Raw genomic sequence first — 20,715 nt, forward strand, 5'->3', positions numbered from 1 at the left:
TGAAGCAACATGTGTGTGTGTGCATGTCCCCCAGTACCAAAAAGAATATAAAGAAAATAGAAAGAATCCAAAGAGCAGCTACAAAAATGGCACCTGCACTTGCAAACCTATCATACGAGGAGAGATTGGCTAAACTGGAGTTACCGACACTGGAGCAAAGAAGAGAGAGAGGTGACCTACTGACCATCTACAGAATCATGAAAGGCACAGAGATACTTAATAGAGAGGACTTACATAACTGGGACAAGAGGAACACAAGAGGCCATGGAAAGAAAATAAAAAAACATAGCTATAGAAGAGAAATGAAGAAAAACAGTTTTCCACATAGAGTTTTGGACAATTGGAACAAACTGGATAATGAAATAGTATGCACAAAAACCATTCATGAGTTTAAAAGCAAACTAGACACTGCATGATACAATGGCAGGACACCACGAGCATAGCTCCCCTTCCCGCAAAATATGACTAGGTAAATACAACTAGTAAATGTGATTCACCATGGTCTTGGATCATGTGTTGGACCTGTGCAACAGCTATTTCCCTCCCAGAAGAGAGCTCAGAGCTTATATGACCAATCTGTGGGTAATGATGTGACCTTACACATACACACACCCCCAACTGCCCTCCCGCGAGAGTTAGAGTAACGACTCCCAGTGCAGTGATACTGAAATTATTTCAGCCCTGGGCAGGATTCGAACCCGAACCGCCATAGAGGCAGCCATAAACACTACCACTGCACCATGAAGTCATATAATGTGAGTGTGCACACAACCATATCTACTGATTGTGTATTTCTAGACCTGAAAAAAGCTTTTGATAAGGTGCCACAAAAGAAGTGGCTTAAGAAATTAGAAACTGCAGGAAGAATACAGGGCAAACTACTGAAGTGGATGGAAGACTTCTTGCATGAAAGAAAAATGAGAGTGGTAATAAGAGAAAAACACTAATTGGGAACAGTTCTGGCCCCAATAATGTTTGCTATATATATTAATGATATGGATAAAGGAATTGAAAGTTATATGAGCTTCTTTGCGGATGATGCAAAATTATTGAAAAAAGTGAACACTGAAGAAGATTGTGAGTCGCTACAGAGTGATCTCAAAGTATGGAAATGGAGTAGGAAGTGGGAGATGGAATTCAATATTAAGAAGTGTAGTATAAAGGAATTTGGAAGAAGCAAATAAAGAATAGTAGGATCATATAAATTGGGAGAAGAAATTAAAAATGTAGAAAATGAGAAGGACCTGGTAGTCATTATTAAGAATAATATGTCCCCTGAGAAGCATATAAACAAAATTTTTGGAGAAACTTATAATTCAATAAGAACAATCAAAGTGGCATTTACATATCTGGATGAAGAAATGGTGAAGAAAATACTAGTCACTTTGATAAGACCAAGATTGGAGTATGCAGCGACGACATGGTCACCAAGTACAAAAAAATGTATAAAAAAACTTGAAAAAATACAAAGAGTAATTATGAAATTGGTACCAACACTCTCAGAACTATCATATGAAGAGAGACTAGCAAAGCTTGAGCTACAGGCATTAGAGCAAAGAAGAGAGAGAGGAGACTTGATAACTATTTATAGAATCATGAAAGGCATAGAAACTATTGACAGAGAGGATCTAATAAAATGGGATAGTAGAAATACAAGAGGACACTGAAAGAAAATCAAGAAAGACAGTTATAGAAAAGACCTGAAAAAGAACAGCTTTCCCCACAGAGCAATAGATGTTTGGAACAAGGTAGATGAGAAAGTGGTGTATGCAAAAACAATACACAAATTTAAAAACAGTCTAGATAATATGAGATATGAAGACGGGACTCCACAAGCATAGCTCCCCTTCCTGTAAAATACAACTAGGTAAATACACTTGTTACACTCAATTTATACAAGGAATATGTTCCTAAAGATGTTTGCATAAATAGATAGTATTTTCCCCATAATAAATGATGGTAATAAGGAAGTTAGGCTCCAAGACAGTTGGAAGTGGCTTGAGGAAGTGGAGGGTTTTGATTATTTGGCATGTGGCAGAGAATGGAAGAGTGGACATGAAAGGTGAATTACTGAGTACAGGAAGTAAGTCACTGTCTGGTTGCCACGAAAGGAAATGTTTAGGAATAAATGCAAAGAGAAAGTTATATACATGGTAGTTTCTTAGGTGCATAAATTGTCAATAACTGTGAGAGAGAAAATTTGGAAGAAATGATTATAGATCACTTACTTGCTTCTATAACTTCCATAGTCAAAAGCACTTGGATTTATGTAAGCACCAGCTGCCCTGTACTCCCCTAGTCCTCCATAGCTCCCCCTTCGCTCTGAAAAGTTCAACAAAAGTGATAACTTAGGAAGAAAGTGTTATTGTAAACACAGACACCTTATGATCGCAAATATATATTTTGTTGTTGTGTATTTGATGTATTTCTGTATGTAGTATTTTTTCTTGCAGTAAAAATAACTAATTGTAAACAAAATTGTATTAATCCAACAGCAACCAAATATAATGATCCAGTGAGTAACAATTACAAAATATGCCAACAGATGTCAGATGGAAAAAAAATTCTATCAAAATCTATAAATACAATAAAGAATAAATAATAAAGAAATAATAAAAATTCAAAAAAGAAAGTAAAACAAACAAATTAGCCAGTTGATAATGACAGAGAATAAGCCAATTATGATACCTTTTACTCATAGTGTAACATCATAGAGACTTCAATATAGTGTCGTGGTTTGGTTCAGACAAGCCAGGGAAATGAAACTCACAATAACAGTAAGGTATACATGAATTAGATTTATACAGGGCCGGAAGGTCCAGGGTGAGAGCCTTCGAGTGTCGTGAGCTGAGAGCAAAGGGTCACTTGAAGCTTGGAGATGTTGTGCCCGAGGTGACTTGCTGGAGAACTGTCTCAGCAAGGCGCTGTCCTTTTAAAGGGGACTAGCAGCTCAGAGAAGTCCTTGGAGAGCTTTCCCGAGTTTCTGATTGGCTACTGGCTGGGGCTAGTCGAGACGTCTTGCTGACTTCAGCGAGCATATAGGCCTAGCTCAAGTTGTGTGATGACCAGTCTGGTTTTGACCAGCGCCGCATCACCATAATAGCATTTCTTTATCCATAACTTTCATTATTTGCCATATTGAAACTCTGAAAGTTACTTAGGTAATGTGACTAGTTATGTGGATACTCATGATGTAACAATTACCCTTTTTACTAAAAGAATGTGGATAATCATCATTAACCCAATTTCTTTACTAGAAAGGTAAATAATTATACTAGATTATACACAATTGGGAAGAAAAGAATAGAAAAGGTGGAAAATAATTATACATTAATGACAGATAGAACTCGAGAGAAAGTCAGGAGAAGAAGGATTATGATAACCACCCAGCAACAATGATATTATTCACATATAAGCATACAGAGAGAGTTAAATTATTCTACAATAATACTAAATGTTATTTTTAAGGCATATGCAAAACAAATGATAAGATGGATTGTTTTGAGATTTTTTTTTTATCAAGTTTATCAGATAAAAGTGTGGCAACGCACCACTGGTCCAAACCAGACTGGCCATGATGCATCCCGACCTAAGCTTTTATACGACCCATAGTTGGCAAGCGTAGTCAGCAAGGACGTCCTAGCGCAAGGCAACTGACCAATCAGGAGCTCGGAAAACTCGCCGGAGACTGGTCAGCATACAACTCGACCTAGGTCTATGTACCACTAGCTATAGTTGGCAAGCATAGTTAGCAAAGACGTCCACACCAAAACTAAATGGACCAATCAGGAGCCCGGAGAGTTCGCCTGGTTCCGCACCAGCCTCCTTTATATGGAGGGGGACCAAGCCGAGACGGGCAGTTCACTCCAGGACACGACATCTTCAGCAGCTCTCCGCTCCAAGCAGCAGTTCTCTCCAGCAAGCCTCGGGACCAGTCCTCTCCAGCAAGCTGCCTCGGGACCAGTCCTCTCCAGCAAGCTGCCTTGGGACCAGTTCTTTCCAGCAAGCCACCTCAGGACCAGTCCTCTCCAGCAAGCCGCCTCAGGACCAGTTCACTCCAGAAAGCCACCTCGGGACCAGTTCACTCCAGCAAGCTGCCAGCAAGTTGCCTCATTCCCTCCTGTGGCTCTTTGCCCACAGCCACGACGCTTGATGAGGCCTTCACTCTGGACCTTCTCCAAACGAGACCTCGTCCGAACCCTCCAAGCCTATTAACCATTAAACCTTAGTATTAAGTGTTACTGTGAGTTTCATTTCCCTGGCTTGTCCGAACCATATCACTACAAAAGCTTAGAAAAATAAAACCAGAAGTAATAACGGGGCCAACACATCGACAAAGTCAGCAACGTCTTTGACACTACTAATAATTATGCTAGTGAAATCTAATAAAACCACGTTCTTTTACAAGCAGACACAAACATTTTAACTCGCTATTTTTTATGCAGGGGATTTTTTTTCTGAATTAAGAGAAACAACACTGAGTAAAAAATATATGAAACAATTTTCTTTAATTAGACCTAAACTGGAACTTAATTTCAGTTTTATATGTTCACTATTATCAGAGTTTAGTAGCTGGCTAAATAAGTGCATGCAGTATAGGAATAAATGCAAAAAACACGTTATTTTTTGGAACAGATTAGTATGGTATGTTCTTAGTGATACTTGCAGTGAAGCTTTCATTTCTATAGTGTGTAAACAATCTAAAATAATGTACTGTATCTAACTTGTGTAAAGAATAATTAGTTTTGTACAGTAGTAACAAATCACCATAATTTACCTTTTTACTGGCACACTAGGGCCGAGATGAAAAAATATCTATAAAACTGTAGAAACATTGTTTACAGAGTTAATGGCATCTAGGTGTATTGTGAACATGATGCAGTGTTTTGTGTAGGAGCACATTGCAATAATGCTACGTGCGTCAAATCTCACTGGGTCCCTTCTATCCTCTAATTTTTGTCACACCAAGCCTCAAATGTGTGTGTGTGTATTTACCTAGTTGTATTTTACAGGAAGGGGAGCTATGCTCGTGGTGTCCCCTCTCCATATCTCGTTTTATCTACTGTTTTTAAATTCATGTATCGTTTTTGCACACACCACATTTTCATCTAACCTGTTCCAAATGTCTATTATCCTGTGGGGAAAGCTGTTCTTTTTCAGGTCTCTTCTATAATTGTCTCTCTTGATTTTCTTTCAGTGTCCTCTTGGATCTCTACTATCCCATTTTATATCCTCTCTGTCAATAATTTCCATGCCTTTCATGACTCTATAAATAGTTATCAAGTCTCCTCTCTCTCTTCTTTGCTCCAATGTCTGTAGTTAAAGTTTTTCCAGCCTCTCCTCATATAATAGTGCTGAGAGCATTGGTGCCAATTTCGTAATTGCTCTTTGTATTCTTTCAAGTTTTGCTATACATTGTTTTGTACTTGGTGATCATGTTGTTGCTGCATACTCCAATTTTGGTCTTACCAAAGTGACTAGTATCTTCTTCACCATTTCTTCGTCCAGGTATGTAAATGCCACTTTGACTTATCTTATTAAATTATAAGTTCTCCAAAAATTTTGTGTATATGTTTCTCAGGGGACATATTATTCCTCTCCCAATGTATATGATCCCACTGTTTTTTTTTTTACTTCTTCCAAATTCTATTATACTACACTTCTTAATGTTGAATTCCATCTCCCACTTCCTACTCCATTCCCATACTTTACTGAGATCACTCTGCGGCGACTCACAATCTTCTTCAGTGTTCACTTTTTTCAACATTTTTGCATCGTCTGTGAAGAAGCTCACACAACTTTCAATTCCTTCATCCATATCATTAATATATATAGCAAACATTATTGGGGCCAGTACTGTTCCTTGTGGAACTCCACTAATCACTTCATCCCAATTGGAATGTTTGTCTCTTATCACCACTCTCATTTTCCTTTCATACAAGAAGTCTTCCATCCAATTAAGTAGTTTGCCCTGTATTCTTCCTGCACTTTCTAATTTCTTTAGTAATTTCTTATGTGGCACCTTATCAAAAGCTTATTTCAGGTCTAGAAAGGTACAATCAGCCCATCCATCTCTTTCCTGTATTATATCTATTAGTCTTGAATAGAAACACATCAAGTTTGTGACACATGATCTTCCTTGTCTAAATCCAAATTGCCTTGGATTTAGTACATTACTTTTTTCCAAATGCTTTACCCATCTATTTTTTATCATTCTTTCACAAATTTTATCTACCGTACTTGTAAGAGAGACCAGTCTACAGTTTGTAGGGTCTTCTTTGGTACTATATTTGCTCTTTTCCAATCTTCAGGAACTTTTCCTTCCTTCAATGATCTGCTTTTTAGACTATGCATTTTATCTGTTAGTTCGTTCCTGCATTCTCTCAAAATCCAGTTTGCCATTTCATCTGAACCATGCAATTTTCTAACATCAAGACTACTCAAGTGATTCATTATTTCATTCCTTCTTACTTTTATCTCTTTCATAGACTTTCCCCTCCCACTCGACATATCTAAGTTGTATGTTCTCCCTCATAAACACTGATTCAAAATGCTTGTTCATAATTTCTGTCATTTCTATTTCCTTTGTGTATTCTATTCCTTCTTGTTGTAGCTTCACTAATTCCTATTTTTTTTCAGTTTGTTGTTTACAAATCTATAAAATAGTTTTCATTGATATTTACATTTTTCTATGACATCCTTTTCATATTTTCTCTTTTCTTCTCTGTGCACTTGTATATATTAATTTCTATAACCCGTATTTTCCATTTTTCGGGTTTTTTGTCTTTCCTCCATTTTATCCAAGCTTTATCCCTTTTATCTTTTAACTCACTACATCTTTTGTTGTACCAACATTTTACACATCCTTTTTCTTGTTTTTGTCTTGGAACATACTTTTCTACTCCTTTATAAATTTTTGTCAAATTTTTCCATTTCTCTTCTAATGTTGTTTCCTCTTTGAATATCCTTTCCCACTCTGTTTTTTTTTTTTTTTTTAATTCTCATTTTATAAAAAAAAAATCCATACATCAATGTTCCCTTTTTATACTGTCCATTTTTCCCATGCATTTTTCTTCTTTTAGTTCCAATTCTACTAATATGTGGTCACTTTTACTTAGTGGCATCTTATATTCAATCTTGTCCACTATTTCAGGTTCTGATGTGATTATTATGTCTAGTCTCGATGGTTCTTCCTCATTTCTATACCTGTTCATATTGATCACTTTCAGCTAGTTTCCCTGTTTTTAATAAGACATTCTCTGCTGTCATTTGTGACCTGAATTTAACCTCAATTGGTCTTGTCTATATTGTATTCCCCTAGCCTATATATTTCTTCAATTTCTTTCCTTATTTCCAGTTCACCTTCTTGAAATATTGCTAATCAGGGGAGGTTGTCACCTCCTCCCTCATCAAATCCATAGAAATAACTATCTCCACTTTCTATTGGGCATCCAAATCTGATCAATCTTTTTCACTCGATGTGAAATCCCTATCGTGTTGCTTGCTAGTAATACTGACGTGATCAGTTGCCCTAGCGGTGGAAAATGTAACCATGACATTGGAAAGTTCATCTGCCACCAGGCACTTTTAAGATGCTATTTGGATCAAATCAAGACTATAAGATGCTAGAAATATGTATTTTATTGTTCTGACTTCTTCTATGTTATATTTTCATGCAAGAAATAAAAAAAAATAAAAAAAATAAAACCTTCTCAGTTGACCTTTAACCACAATATTTCCTTTGTTATTTTTATCTACTCCCTTTAATGACTCCATAGATCTTGGAAGCAGTGACTGAAATGGGTTTTGGGAGCTAGGACTACAATGAAGCAGCATCAAGAATTCAATCATTCAATCTGTTACCCGAGGTCTCTCTTGCATGAATCTCATGGCTCGCAGGTGACCAGACACAGCCACCAGATTGGTCTACAACCACCAAATACCAGCCTCCGGAAACATATTCATAATCATATCACTCACCGCTCCATTAACACACTGAAAGACAACACACTGCTGCATGCCAGACCCCCTGATATCCACCCTTCTGAATCCTCTCTCCCACGAAAGGACAGAGTCCACTTGGCCAGACTGCGGTGCGGTCACCACCCAGCACTTCTGAGCTACCAGAAGAGGCTGGATGACCGCGTTGTGAACAGCTGCCCAGGATGTAACACTTCACCCCATACCATACAACACATAATGGAAGACTGCATTATACACAATCATGCACGCAAACAACACAACATACGCTCTATAAAGGATTTGTGGGAAAACCCAGTTTTGGCTATGGCATTCCTTGGGGAGACGGGACTGCTCGGACAGACAGTCTAGGGAACGACAACAACAACAACAACAACAAGTCATTCAAGGAAGATGTATTATGTTGTTGTCAACATCTAAGATTTATGTCTGGAAATAAAAAAGAATACACCCATCAGAATAGATGGTGAATGTGTACACAATCCTGGAAAATGAGAACAGGTATGCGGCGTGGCCGCCCCCACACCTACCCCCGACTTCCATCACTGGTTGGAAGCCACCAAAGACTACTGACAACCTTACCTTGATCCCTCCTGCTGGCACCCGTGTCGTAAAACGACGGGCTGTAGTCAGACATCGCCATTGCTCTTCTCAAAGAAGTGTGGGGCTGTCTGTCTCTTGACAGATGGGGTGGGTCACTTCTGCCAGGAATAGCAGGTTCTTTTGAATGATGGTGCCGGTGGAGAAATGCACAACCCAGTGGTCCGTTTCCTGAGGAACAAAAGAGGGATTACTGAGTTGGACATTGCATAACCATGTCAGTCATCTATGAAGGCTAAAGCTAATAAATAAGGAATTGAACAGATAGACAGATGCATAAATAGATGCATAAAACAGATATAAAATCACATGGATAAATAGATAGATATATAGAGATGTATATATTAAAAACCACCCTCACTGGGGTGGCAGCCGAATTAAAGTACACACCCACATTCTACACTTTTAAAACACATTCAACTCCCCCTCCTATTCCAGGAAAACAATGCAGCTAGGCATAAATGTGACACAGCAGCACCTGACAGCCAGAACTGGTTTATCCCGACTGCTTCAATAAGGGGACCCCTCCTCCTAATATAGTTGTTGTCTGCTACATATGAACTTGGCACAGAGAAGACATAAGCCCTGTTACTTTCTTCTTGCTCATTTATGAGAAGCTGTTTATGTACAGCAGACCAGGGACCATATCCCACTTGTGCCTGAACGACAGAGCCATCCATTAATATATTACCTTAACATTTATTTATTCAGTATTTTACCAAAGGGGTGACAGTTCGGCTTAATATCCTCATTAACATAATATGTGCGAGTTAATTATAGCCTAAGGGATTGAATTAGTATTAATAAACGTGTCTTGACGTGGTGTATGGTTTTCTTGTGTTGACTGAGTCTTCTGTTGGGTATGTGAATACTTAATGTGTGTCTGGCGAGACATGTAATCATATTGTTTTCCATGGGAGAGCCTGTAACCATGACGTCACGTGCTGACTTTTATTGTTTTGGTTTAGGTTGGCACAAAGAGTCTGTGAATGTCACAGGTTACGAGTGCTATGGACATGACTGGTGTGGGATTTGTATGCAGTTATATATGCGGACTATATATCTATAGTTATACATGCAATGCAACAAATAATTGACCAGCTATGTTAGCTGTCCCCAGCGACTGTCCTGAATCCTAGAACCGAGATCCTAATTGTACATAAGAAACCTAGTAGTATGACAAAGCAATACTAAGCATTCGTAAGAACCCATATAAATATATCACTAAACTAAAGAATTCACAAAGCATAAAGTACACAGAGAATTAATATAAAAAATTCAATACACATAAAGATTAAGACTAAGAATACATGAAACAGATACGTAGATAATATGGTTGGCACCTAGAGAGAGAAATAGTTAGGTGGGTGTGGTTTGACTCCTGATATTATATGAATGAGGCACTGAAGGTGCGGGGATTTCAGGTTGGATGTAGAAGGATCTTCTACAGAAAGGGTAATGGACTAAGTCGTCCTGTCAATCTTAGTGTCGATACCACGATAAACTTTCTTTGTATGATCTAGATGCAACCAAGTTTCAAGGCTATCATTCAAGTTACTAACTTTTTGACCTTACTGTTTGACACTCTATAAGGACCAAGAAACGTAGGTCATAATTTGGAAGTAGGAGTGTGATTCAGAGAACATACTCTGTCTCCTACATCAATGTTACTTTCTCTTGCAGATTAATTTTGAAGATGAGCCATGTTTTCTTTGGATAGAGCAGGAGTATTTTGAATTCTCTTGAAAAGTATGTGAGTTAGCTACCTTGACTATGACGTAATCTTCAAATTTTAAGACCAGATATATATCTGAAGCAAGCAGATCACATGAGAGTCTTTTTTTTTTTTTTATCTAAAATGGACAAAAGGCGGGGACTCCGATATGATCTGTTAATAGCAGTTTAGACAAGCTTGCATCATAGGTATACGTTCATCCCAAGAGAGACGAATTCCTGAAGCAAGGTGTCTGAGAACATTGAGAATCTTTCTATTTTGGTGTTCAACAAGACCATTTGAACTAGGGTGGTATGCTACAATGTTACATTTGATGATATTGAATGATTAACAAATTTAGGAATCTCATCATTAAATTCTGCTCCATTGTCAGATAGTAGCACCAAGGAGGTGGTAAAAGGACAAATAACTGTCAAGAAGTACCTGAGCCACATTCTTGGTTGATTTATCAGTCAGAGGGGAAAGAATACAGAATCTTGAGAAATCATCCATACAAACAGTTATTAGTTTCCACTGGGGTAAGAGGCAGTTTAAGAAGGTCGATGGCTACAGTATCAAAAGGATTGCCTGGAGGAGAGTAAGTTAACATAGGTATATGTTCGTGGAAGGTGGTTTGCTCGAACAAATCCTCCGTGACAGACCTACAGCCCTCGGTTTCTTCAGCAGGAAATTCTCCAAGGCCGAGCTCAACTACAGCACCTTCGACGGAGAGCTCCTCGCCATTCACCACGCCGTCCGCCACTTTCGCCATTTCCTCGAAGGCCCCTCATTTATCATCAACACCGACCATCAACCTCTGGTGCACGCCTTCACGAAACAACAGGACACTTCGTCTGCCAGACAGCGCTGCCACCTCTCCACCATCGCTAAGTTCAGTTGCACCATCAGGCACGTCCCCGGTACAAAGAACCCCGTCGCAGACACCTTATCCCGAACAGCCATCCACGCAGTTCAACTCGGCCTCGACTACGAAGCTACCGCCAGAGAGCAACGAGAGGATCCTGAAACACTTGCCTACAGGACATCCATCACATCCCTTTAGTGGCAAGACGTTCCTTTCCACGACAACTACACCATCCTCTGCGACATCAGTACCAGCCGCCCACGACCCCTCATCCTAGCAGCCTTCCGACGTTAAGTGTTCAATTTAATACACGGCCTGTCTCACCCTTCAGGGCGCGTCACTGCGAAGCTCCTGAAGTAGAAATTCATCTGGCACAGTATCTCCAAATACGCAAAAGAGTGGGCCAGATCCTGCATCGCCTGCCAGCAAAGCAAAATTCATCGTCACACTAAATCAGGCATCGGATCATTCCATCATCCCCGACGACGTTTCGCACATATCATGTCAATGTCGTCGGCCCATTCCCTCCGTCGGAAGGCCATCGCTACCTCTTCACCGCCAGTGATAGATCGACCCGCTGGTTGGAGGCCATTCCCATGAAAGATAGTACCGCCTCGCCCTGCAATACAGCCTTTCTCAAGGAGTGGATAGCCAGATTTGACCTCCCAGAACACGTCACCTCCGACCGAGGAACCTGCTTCACGTCGCGGCTGTGGCACTCCCTCGCTGAACTCCTGGGTACTACAGCCCACCATACTACCTCCTACAACACTGCAGCCAACGGCATGGTTGAACGAACCCATCCCTCACTCAAAACATCTCTCATGGGACGCTGCAACAACGGCTCCTGGCTACCCCAACTACCATGGTTATTCCTTGGCCTTCGGACAGCCATCAAGGACACGACCTCAACGTGTCTTCAGCAGGGATGGTCCTCGGCCAAACCCTCGTCGTGCCCGCAGAATTCTTCCCTCCACAGGATTCTCCCGAGAGCCTGCAGCAGCTGCGACGCACTGTCGGCAAATTCGCCCCATGCGTAATGACACATCACCGAGAGGTCAATGAATACCTTCCAAAACACCTCCACACCTCGACGCACGTCTTTCTGAGGACGGACGCTCACACACCACCACTCACCCGTCCCTACACTGGCCCCCATCTTGTCCTTGAACGTAAGGACAAGACCTTCCGCATCACTCTCCGGTAGGCCAAAATGGGCCTCCATCGACCGCCTAAATTTTAACCGGCAGACCTCGACACTCCGCCCACCAAATTCTCACGTGCAGGATCCCCTCTGAAGCCAAGGCAATTTTAAGAGGGGAATATTGTACACACCACGATAACCACGTGGCATGGAACGCGTGTCATGTCGCCCACAAGGGTAGGCCTGACGCTCCTTCAACTGTGCGACCCTGCTTGACCCGACCTAACCTAATCCGGTGCAATTATGTAATTACGCACCACGGGTCACTACCCGCGTCGGTGTATATATCGGCTCCTGCCGTATGTAAAATCAGTTCAGCCTTACTTTACAATAAAGGAGACGAACTCACCAAAACCTCTTTCTCTTCTCACAGTAGCATCGCTACACGACCTGCTGATACTCCGAACGGCCCCGGGGACATTTACCACCACCCACACTCAAATCCTTACTCCCTCACTGCCTACAGCAGTGGTTCTTAACTTTGTTGGAGGTACTGAACCCCGCAAGTTTCATACATGCATTCATCGAACCCTTCGTAGTTGGAAAAATATTTTTTTTTTCTTCAAATTCAAAACATAGGAACTATATACTGTATTAGTGCACAAACTGTACCATGGATCATTTGCACACGAAATCACTGTTCGAAGAACAAAACCAACAAAACATGAGTTTCACATAAAACAAAAACATAATGAATATTTACTGCAAATCAATGTGACTTTTGCTGTTGCCTCTCAGAGACAATTTCAGAAATGCCCCGAACCCCGGAAACTGACTCACCGAACCCCTGGGGTTCGATCGAACCCAGGTTAAGAAACACTGGTCTACAGTAAGGAAAAGCACAAGCTCGAAGTTCAAGGTTACGGCCGTGGAAGTCGGCACCACCACCCACTTCAACACTCCTCACAAGAAGATTGTCCAAGTCCCACCCAAGGAGACGACATCCCTCCCTCCCAGCATCCCACCTTCAAACAACAGCTCTCAACCTTCAAAAGATGATTACACACTTTGATGTCTCCGTGCAGCAGCGAGGAGGCAACCATGGATTACATGTAGATAGGGTTCCCCCCTACAACTATATGGCGCCCTCTCCATCCACTCCTCCCCACCCTACTACTCTTCCTCCTCCCAACTCCCACACATCTTAGGTGTTAGAAAACATTGCTTATACTTTTCCTGTTGACGTTTCCCATTTTCATATGGCTTAATACATATAGTTGTTAATTTATGGATCATTAGAAATAATGTAGGACTGCAACAAAGATCTATTTAAGGCATTGTTTGTTTATTGGAAATATAAAGAACATAATTCTAACCCTGTATACTACAGTTCGGTAAATGCAGTAAATATTCTCTTTCTCTCACACGCGACAAATTACATGTGTTTTCATCCAAAAGATCTGGAATCAGATGACCTAGATTAAGCTGTCACGCGTTGTGTTCCAGTATAGAAGTGATGTTGCAGAATGCCAGTTATATTCTGCTGACAAGCGCTTGCGCGCGCGCGTGTGTGGTGCTCCGAGGGGGCTCTGAATATAAGATTTGAATTTCTTTGGATTAGTCTGTTAATGTTTATTTTGCATTCTAGATATTTCATTCTAGTAGAGGGTCTAGCGCATAGGCCATTTGATACCTGAAGGGTATAGTTTCCAGCGCTGTTATCCTTGTTGGTACGAGTTTCATAAGTGATTGTTCGAGAACTGGCTGCACAACTTGTATGTTTCAGCGAATGCAAGTGAAATAATATAAGACTTACAAACCAAGCAGTGACGTGTCTCGCATTGAGAAAGAAGAGCTTTCCATTTTCGGGTAGAGATAGATGTGAGGCAAAACAAAACTAAAACAGTGTGTAGGGAACTTTTTTTTTATCACTGTTACGCCAAGTTGATTTGCAGAAATGGCGTCCCTCATGACACCAGCGTATGATAATAATCAACGTATGGGGGTAAGCTGACAGTGTAATAATCCAGAACTTGTGATTCATTGGAAAAATCACAAACACATACACACACACACATTTCGTGGATCCCGAAGCAAAGGAAGTACCTATTGTATTTACAGGGTGGGGGGAAATTACTCGTGGTGTAGGGGAAAGTGAGGAAAAAGGAGAAGGGGAGGGATTACTGAGGGAAATGGAAGGAAATGAGGAAGGTGAGGACTTGGCCCAGGCAGGCAGACGCCATCTAAACAAAAGAGGTCCGGACCAATTTAGCGACGACGAAATGTCTAACAAAAATGTAAAGATCAGAAGTATAGATAAGAGCAATACAGTAGAAGGTGATGAGAATATTTTCCAGGGATTTAAAGAGGGTGGGGGGACACAAACCCCCCCCCCCCCCCCCCGATTAACAAGACTAGAAGAGAAACTCGATAAGATGATCGAGCACTGGGAACTTAGGTGCGGTCACGTTAACAACATTGTGCACAGGGTTGAAAAATTGGAAGAACTAGAGAAGGCGAACAAAAACTTAACTAAGGAAATTGAAGAATTAAAAAAAAACAGTTAAAAGAAGTAAAAGAGGAGAATAAAGTCTTAAAGGAGAATAATAAGGACAACAAGGAGGGTTGGAAAAAAATTCAAGAAAACAGTAAATTTGCATTTACTGACATAATCAAACAGCAAATGAAAGAACAAACTGAAAACTCAGTTATTAAAGTGATGAGACAGAAGGAGAATATAGTAAGAGACTTAGCAGACAGAAAGAAATGTATAATTATATTAGGAATGGAAGAGAAACATAACCCAGATAGAACCACAAGAACCAAAGAGGAAAGTGAAAAAGTAAGAAATTTACTAGAATTAGTTCAGGAAGATGAACCAGAAATAATTAAACAAATCGAAGAGAAATTCAGGCTTGGGAAATATAGTACAGACAAGACCAGACCAATTAAGATTAAATTTAGGTCACAAACGATGGCAGAGAATATCTTATCCAAAACAGGGAAACTAGCAACAAGTGAACAATATAAAAAGGTATGGATAAAAAGGGAAATGAATAAAGAGGAAAGAGAGGAAGAAATAAGGAAAAGACATGAAGCTAAGAAAAAAAACGAGACCAAAACGGAGACAGAAAAACAAGAATTCTACTGGAGAGTAGTGAATATGAAATTGAAGCAATGGAGCATAACAGAGAGAAACACAAAAGAAACAGAGAATACAATGGAAATAACAGAAATTTAAAAGTATCCTACACAAATATAGATGGATTAATAACAGGACTGAATGAACTGAACAAATATCTAAAAGAAAAAGATCCGGACATAATGGGAATTGTTGAGACAAAATTAAAAGGTCCACTACCACCCAACAGCATAGGACACAATGCATATAATTATTGGATTAGAAACGGAGAGAAAAAACAAGGGGGTGGAGTTATGTTCCTGACTAAGAAGGATATAAGCGTGAAGAGTGTCACATATGGGAACAATACAGTAGAGATAATCATGATAGAAGTAGAAGATAGAGATAAGAAGAGCAGAAAGTTTGTAATAAACTACGTGCCCCCCAAAACAGCCTCGTGGGAAGAGAATGAACATAAAAGCATGTTAGAAGACACAAGAATAACACTAAACAAGATAATGGAAGATGGAGGAAGAATAGTTATGATGGGCGACTATAATTGCAAAGAAATATGCTGGGAAGAGATGACCGTAAAGGGTGGAGAAGACTCATGGGGAAGTGTTCTACTTGAGATGATTACTGACCACACAATGACACAATGGATCCAAGAGAACACCATATATAGAAATGAAGAAGAACCATCGAGACTAGACCTAATAATCACATCAGAACCTGAAATAGTGGAAAAGATAGAATACCAGGCACCAATAAGCAAAAGTGACCACATATTGATAGAACTAGAACTAAATGAGAAAAAATACATGAAAAGAAATGAACAATATAGAAAAGGAAGATTGATGTATGAAAAAGGAGTAGAAAAGTATGTCCCAAGACAAAAACAAGAAAAAGAATATGTAAAGTGCTGGTACAATAAAAGATGTAGGGAGATAAAAGACAAAAGAGACAAAGCCTGGGCAAAATGGAAGAAAAACAGAAGACCAGAAAAATGGAAAATATATACTTGTTATAGAAATGAATATGTACAAGCGTGCAGAGAGGAAAAGAGAAAATATGAAAAAGATGTCATAGAAAAATGTAAAGATCAACCAAAACTATTCTACAGATTTGTAAACAACAAACTGAAAAACAAACAAGATTTTGAGAAATTAAGACAAGGAGGAGTTGAATACACAGAGGAAATTGAAATGGTGGAAATTATGAACAAACATTTTAAATCAGTGTTTACAAGGGAGATTGAATGGAAAGAGAAAGTCCCCCCATGAAAGAAATAGAAGTAACAAAGAATGAAATATTAACACACTTGAGTAATCTTGATGTCAGAAAATCGCATGGACCAGATAAAATAGCAAACTGGATTCTGAAAGAATGCAGGAATGAACTGGCAGACAAAATACATAGCATAATAAACAGTTCCTTGAAAGAAGGTAAAGTTCCAGAAGATTGGAAAAAAGCAAATATAGTACCTATATATATAGGGGGAAATAAAGAAGACTCTAACAACTATAGGCCAGTCTCTCTAACAAGTACAATAGCAAATATTTGTGAAAGAATTGTCAAAAATAGATGGGTAAAGTATTTAGAAAAAAACAACGTGCTAAATCCAAGACAATTTGGATTCAGACAAGGACGATCATGCGTCACCAATTTAATATGTTTCTATTCAAGGCTAATAGATATAATACAAGAAAGAGATGGATGGGCTGATTGTGCATTTCTAGACCTAAAAAAAGCTTTTGACAAAGTACCACATAAGAAGTTGCTTAAGAAATTAGAAACTGAAGGAGGAATACAGGGCAAACTGCTAAATTGGATGGAAGACTTTTTGCAAGAAAGAAAAATGAGAGTAGTGATAAGAGACCAACACTCAAAATGGGATGAAGTAATAAGCGGTGTTCCACAAGGAACAGTTCTGGCCCCAATAATGTTTGCTATATATATTAATGATAGGGATGAAGGAATTGAAAGCTATATGAGTTCTTTGCAGATGATGCAAAACTATTGAAAAAGTGAACACGGAAGAAGATTGTGAACCACTACAGAGAGATCTAGATAAAGTACAGGAATGGAGTAGGAAGTGGGAGATGGAGTTCAATACAAAGAAGTGTAGTATAATGGAATTTGGAAAAAGTAAAAACAGAATAACAGGAGCATATAAATTGGGAGAAGAAGGAATAAATAAAGTAGAAAATGAAAAAGACCTGGGAGTCATTGTTATGAATAATATGTCACCTGAGAAACATATAAATAAGATTTTTGGAGAAACCTATAATTTAATAAGAACAATCAAAGTTGCATTTACATACCTGGATGAAGAAATGGTGAAGAAAATTCTAATCACCCTGATAAGTCCAAGATTGGAATATGCAGCAACGATATGGTCACCAAATACAAAAAATGTATAAAAAAAAATTGAAAGAATACAAAGAGCAATTACAAAATTGGCACCAACACTCAAAACTATCATATGAAGAGAGACTAGCAAAACTTGAACTACAGACACTAGAGCAAAGAAGAGAGAGAGGAGATTTGATAGCTATTTACAGAATCATGAAAGGCATAGAAATTACTGATAGAGAGAATCTGATAAAATGGGATGAGAGAAATACAAGAGGACACGGAAATAAAATAAAAATGACAGCTATAGAAGAGACCTGAAAAAGAACAGCTTTCCTCACAGAGTAATAGACAGTTGGAACAAGTTAGATGAGAAAGTGGTGTGTGCAAAAACAATACATTAATTTAAAAATAGTTTAGATAAAACGAGATATGAAAACAGAACACCACGAGCATAGCTCCCCTTCCCGTAAAATACAACTAGGTAAATACACACACACACTTCAACGAACGGACGGCTTAGAGGACGTTCTGAAGAAAAAGTGAAATTTCGTGGATCCCGAAGCAAAGGAAGTACCTATTGTATTTACAGGGTGGGGGAAAGTGCTCGTGGTGTAGGGGAAAGTGAGGAAAAAGGAGAAGGGGAGGGATTACTGAGGGAAATGGAAGGAAATGAGGAAGGAGAGGACTTGGCCCAGGCAGGCAGATGCCATGTAAAAAAAAGAGGTCCCGACCAATTTAGTGACGACGAAATGTCTAACAAAAATGTAAAGATTAGAAACATGGATAAGAACAATTCAATGGAAGGTGAGGATAACAATTTCCAAGGATTTAAAGAGGGGGAGGCGGATGCCAACCTCCCCCGACTAGCAAAACTGGAGGAAAGGCTTGAACAAATGACTGAACATTGGGAGGTTAGGTTCGGTAAAATGTCAAAAATTGCAGAAAAGTTTGAAAGATTGGAAGAACTAGAGAAGGCGAACAAAAACTTAACTGATGAAATAGAAGAACTAAAAAGACATTTAAGAGAAGTAAAAGTGGAGAATGAAGAATTAAAAAGGAACAATAAAGACAATAAAGAAACAATAGCAAAAGAGGCACAGGGGTGGAGAAAGATACAGGAAAATAGTAAAGTTGCAGTTACTGATATAATTAAACAGCAAATGAAAGAACAAACTGAAGACTCAGTTATCAAAGTGATGAGACAGAAGGAGAATATTGTAAGAGACTTAGCAGATAAAAAGAAATGTATAATTATATTAGGAATGGAAGAGAAACATAACCCAGATAGAACCTCAAGAATCAAAGAGGAAAATGAAAAAGTAAGCAGTTTACTACAATTAGTTCAGGAAGATGAACCAGAAATAATGAAACAAATCGAAGAGAAGTTCAGACTCGGAAAGTATAGTACAGATAAGACCAGACCAATTAAGATTTAATTCAGGTCACAAACGACGGCAGAGAATATCTTATCCAAAACAGGGAAACTAGCAACAAGTGAACAATATAAAAAGGTATGGATAAAAAGGGAAATGAATAAAGAAGAAAGAGAGGAAGAAAAACAGAAAAGACTTGAAGCTAAGGAAAAAAAACGAGAACAGAACAAAGTCAGAAAAAGAGAGATTCTATTGGAGAGTAGTGAATATGAAACTAAGGAAATTCGACACACAAGAGAAAAACGAAAGGGAAACAGAGAACACAATGGAAGTGGCAGAAAACTAAGAGTGTCTTACACAAATATAGATGGATTAATAACAGGATTGAATGAGCTGAATGATTATTTGAAGGAAAAAGAACCGGACATAATGGGAATTGGAGAAACAAAATTAAAAGGTCCACTACCACCCAACAGTGTAGGAAATGATGCATATAATTATTGGATTAGAAACAGAGAGACAAAGCAAGGGTGTGGAGTTATGTTCCTGACTAAGAAGGATATAAACGTGAGGTGTGTCACATATGGAAAGAATATAGTAGAGATGATTATGATCGAAGTGGAAGACAGAGATAAGAAGAGCAGAAAGTTTGTGATAAATTATGTGCCTCCGAAAACAGCTTCGTGGGAAGAGAGTGAACATAAAAGTATGTTAGAGGACACAAAGATAAACATTAAATAAGATAATGGAAGATGGAGGAAGAATAGTTATGATGGGCGACTTTAATTGCAAAGAAATCTGCTGAGAAGAGATGACAGTAAAGGGTGGAGACGGCTCATGGGGAAACGCTCCACTTGAGATGATTACTGACAATACAATGACACAGTGGATACAGGAGAACACTAGGTATAGAAATGAAGAAGAGCCATCGAGACTAGACCTAATAATTACATCTGAACCTAGAATAGTGGACAAAATTGAATATAAAACACCAATAAGTAAAAGTGACCACATATTGATTGAACTGGAACTAAATGAAGAAAAATACATGAAAAGAAATGAACAATATAGAAAAGGAAGAATGATGTATGAAAAAACAAAATTTGATAAAATAAGAGAATTCTTTCAAAAGGAAAACTGGGAAGAAATATACAAAGAAGAAACAGCAGTGGAAGAGAAATGGAATATTTTGACAAAAAATTTACAAAAAAGGAGTGGAAAAGTATGTCCCAAGACAAAAACAAGAAAAAGAATATGTAAAATGCTGGTACAACAAAAGTTGAAGGGAGTTAAAAGACGGGAGACAAAGCTTGGACCAGATAGAAAATAGACAGAAGGCCTGAAAAATGGAAAATATATACTTGTTATAGAAATGAATATGTACAAGCGTGCAGAGAGGAAAAGAGAAAATATGAAAAAGATGTCATAGAAAAGTGTAAAGATCAACCAAAACTATTTTACAGATTTGTAAACAACAAATTGAAAAACAAACAAGACTTGGAGAAATTAAGACAAGAGGGAGTTGAATACACTGAGGAAATTGAAATGGCGGAAATTATG

The 20,715-nt window shown here is 38.9% G+C and overlaps 1 protein-coding gene across 2 annotated transcripts in view; it reads right to left on the bottom strand.

Moving 5' to 3' along the window:
* Nucleotides 1-20,715, bottom strand: part of LOC143038133 (uncharacterized) — a 100,046-nt gene that overhangs the window by 57,993 nt on the left and 21,338 nt on the right. For both annotated transcript variants that reach the window (XM_076207136.1, XM_076207135.1), the window contains exons 2-3: nt 8,563-8,751; nt 2,229-2,322 (exon numbers count right to left, since the gene is read on the bottom strand). In XM_076207136.1, coding sequence (XP_076063251.1) covers nt 2,229-2,322; nt 8,563-8,623 — 155 coding nt within the window. In that variant the 5' untranslated portion in view covers nt 8,624-8,751. The remainder of the gene's footprint in view (nt 1-2,228; nt 2,323-8,562; nt 8,752-20,715) is intronic.

Source organism: Oratosquilla oratoria, chromosome 23 (genome assembly GCF_046742065.1).
Source record: "Oratosquilla oratoria isolate Oo_2021 chromosome 23, ASM4674206v1, whole genome shotgun sequence".
NCBI classification, from domain to species: Eukaryota; Metazoa; Arthropoda; class Malacostraca; order Stomatopoda; family Squillidae; genus Oratosquilla; species Oratosquilla oratoria.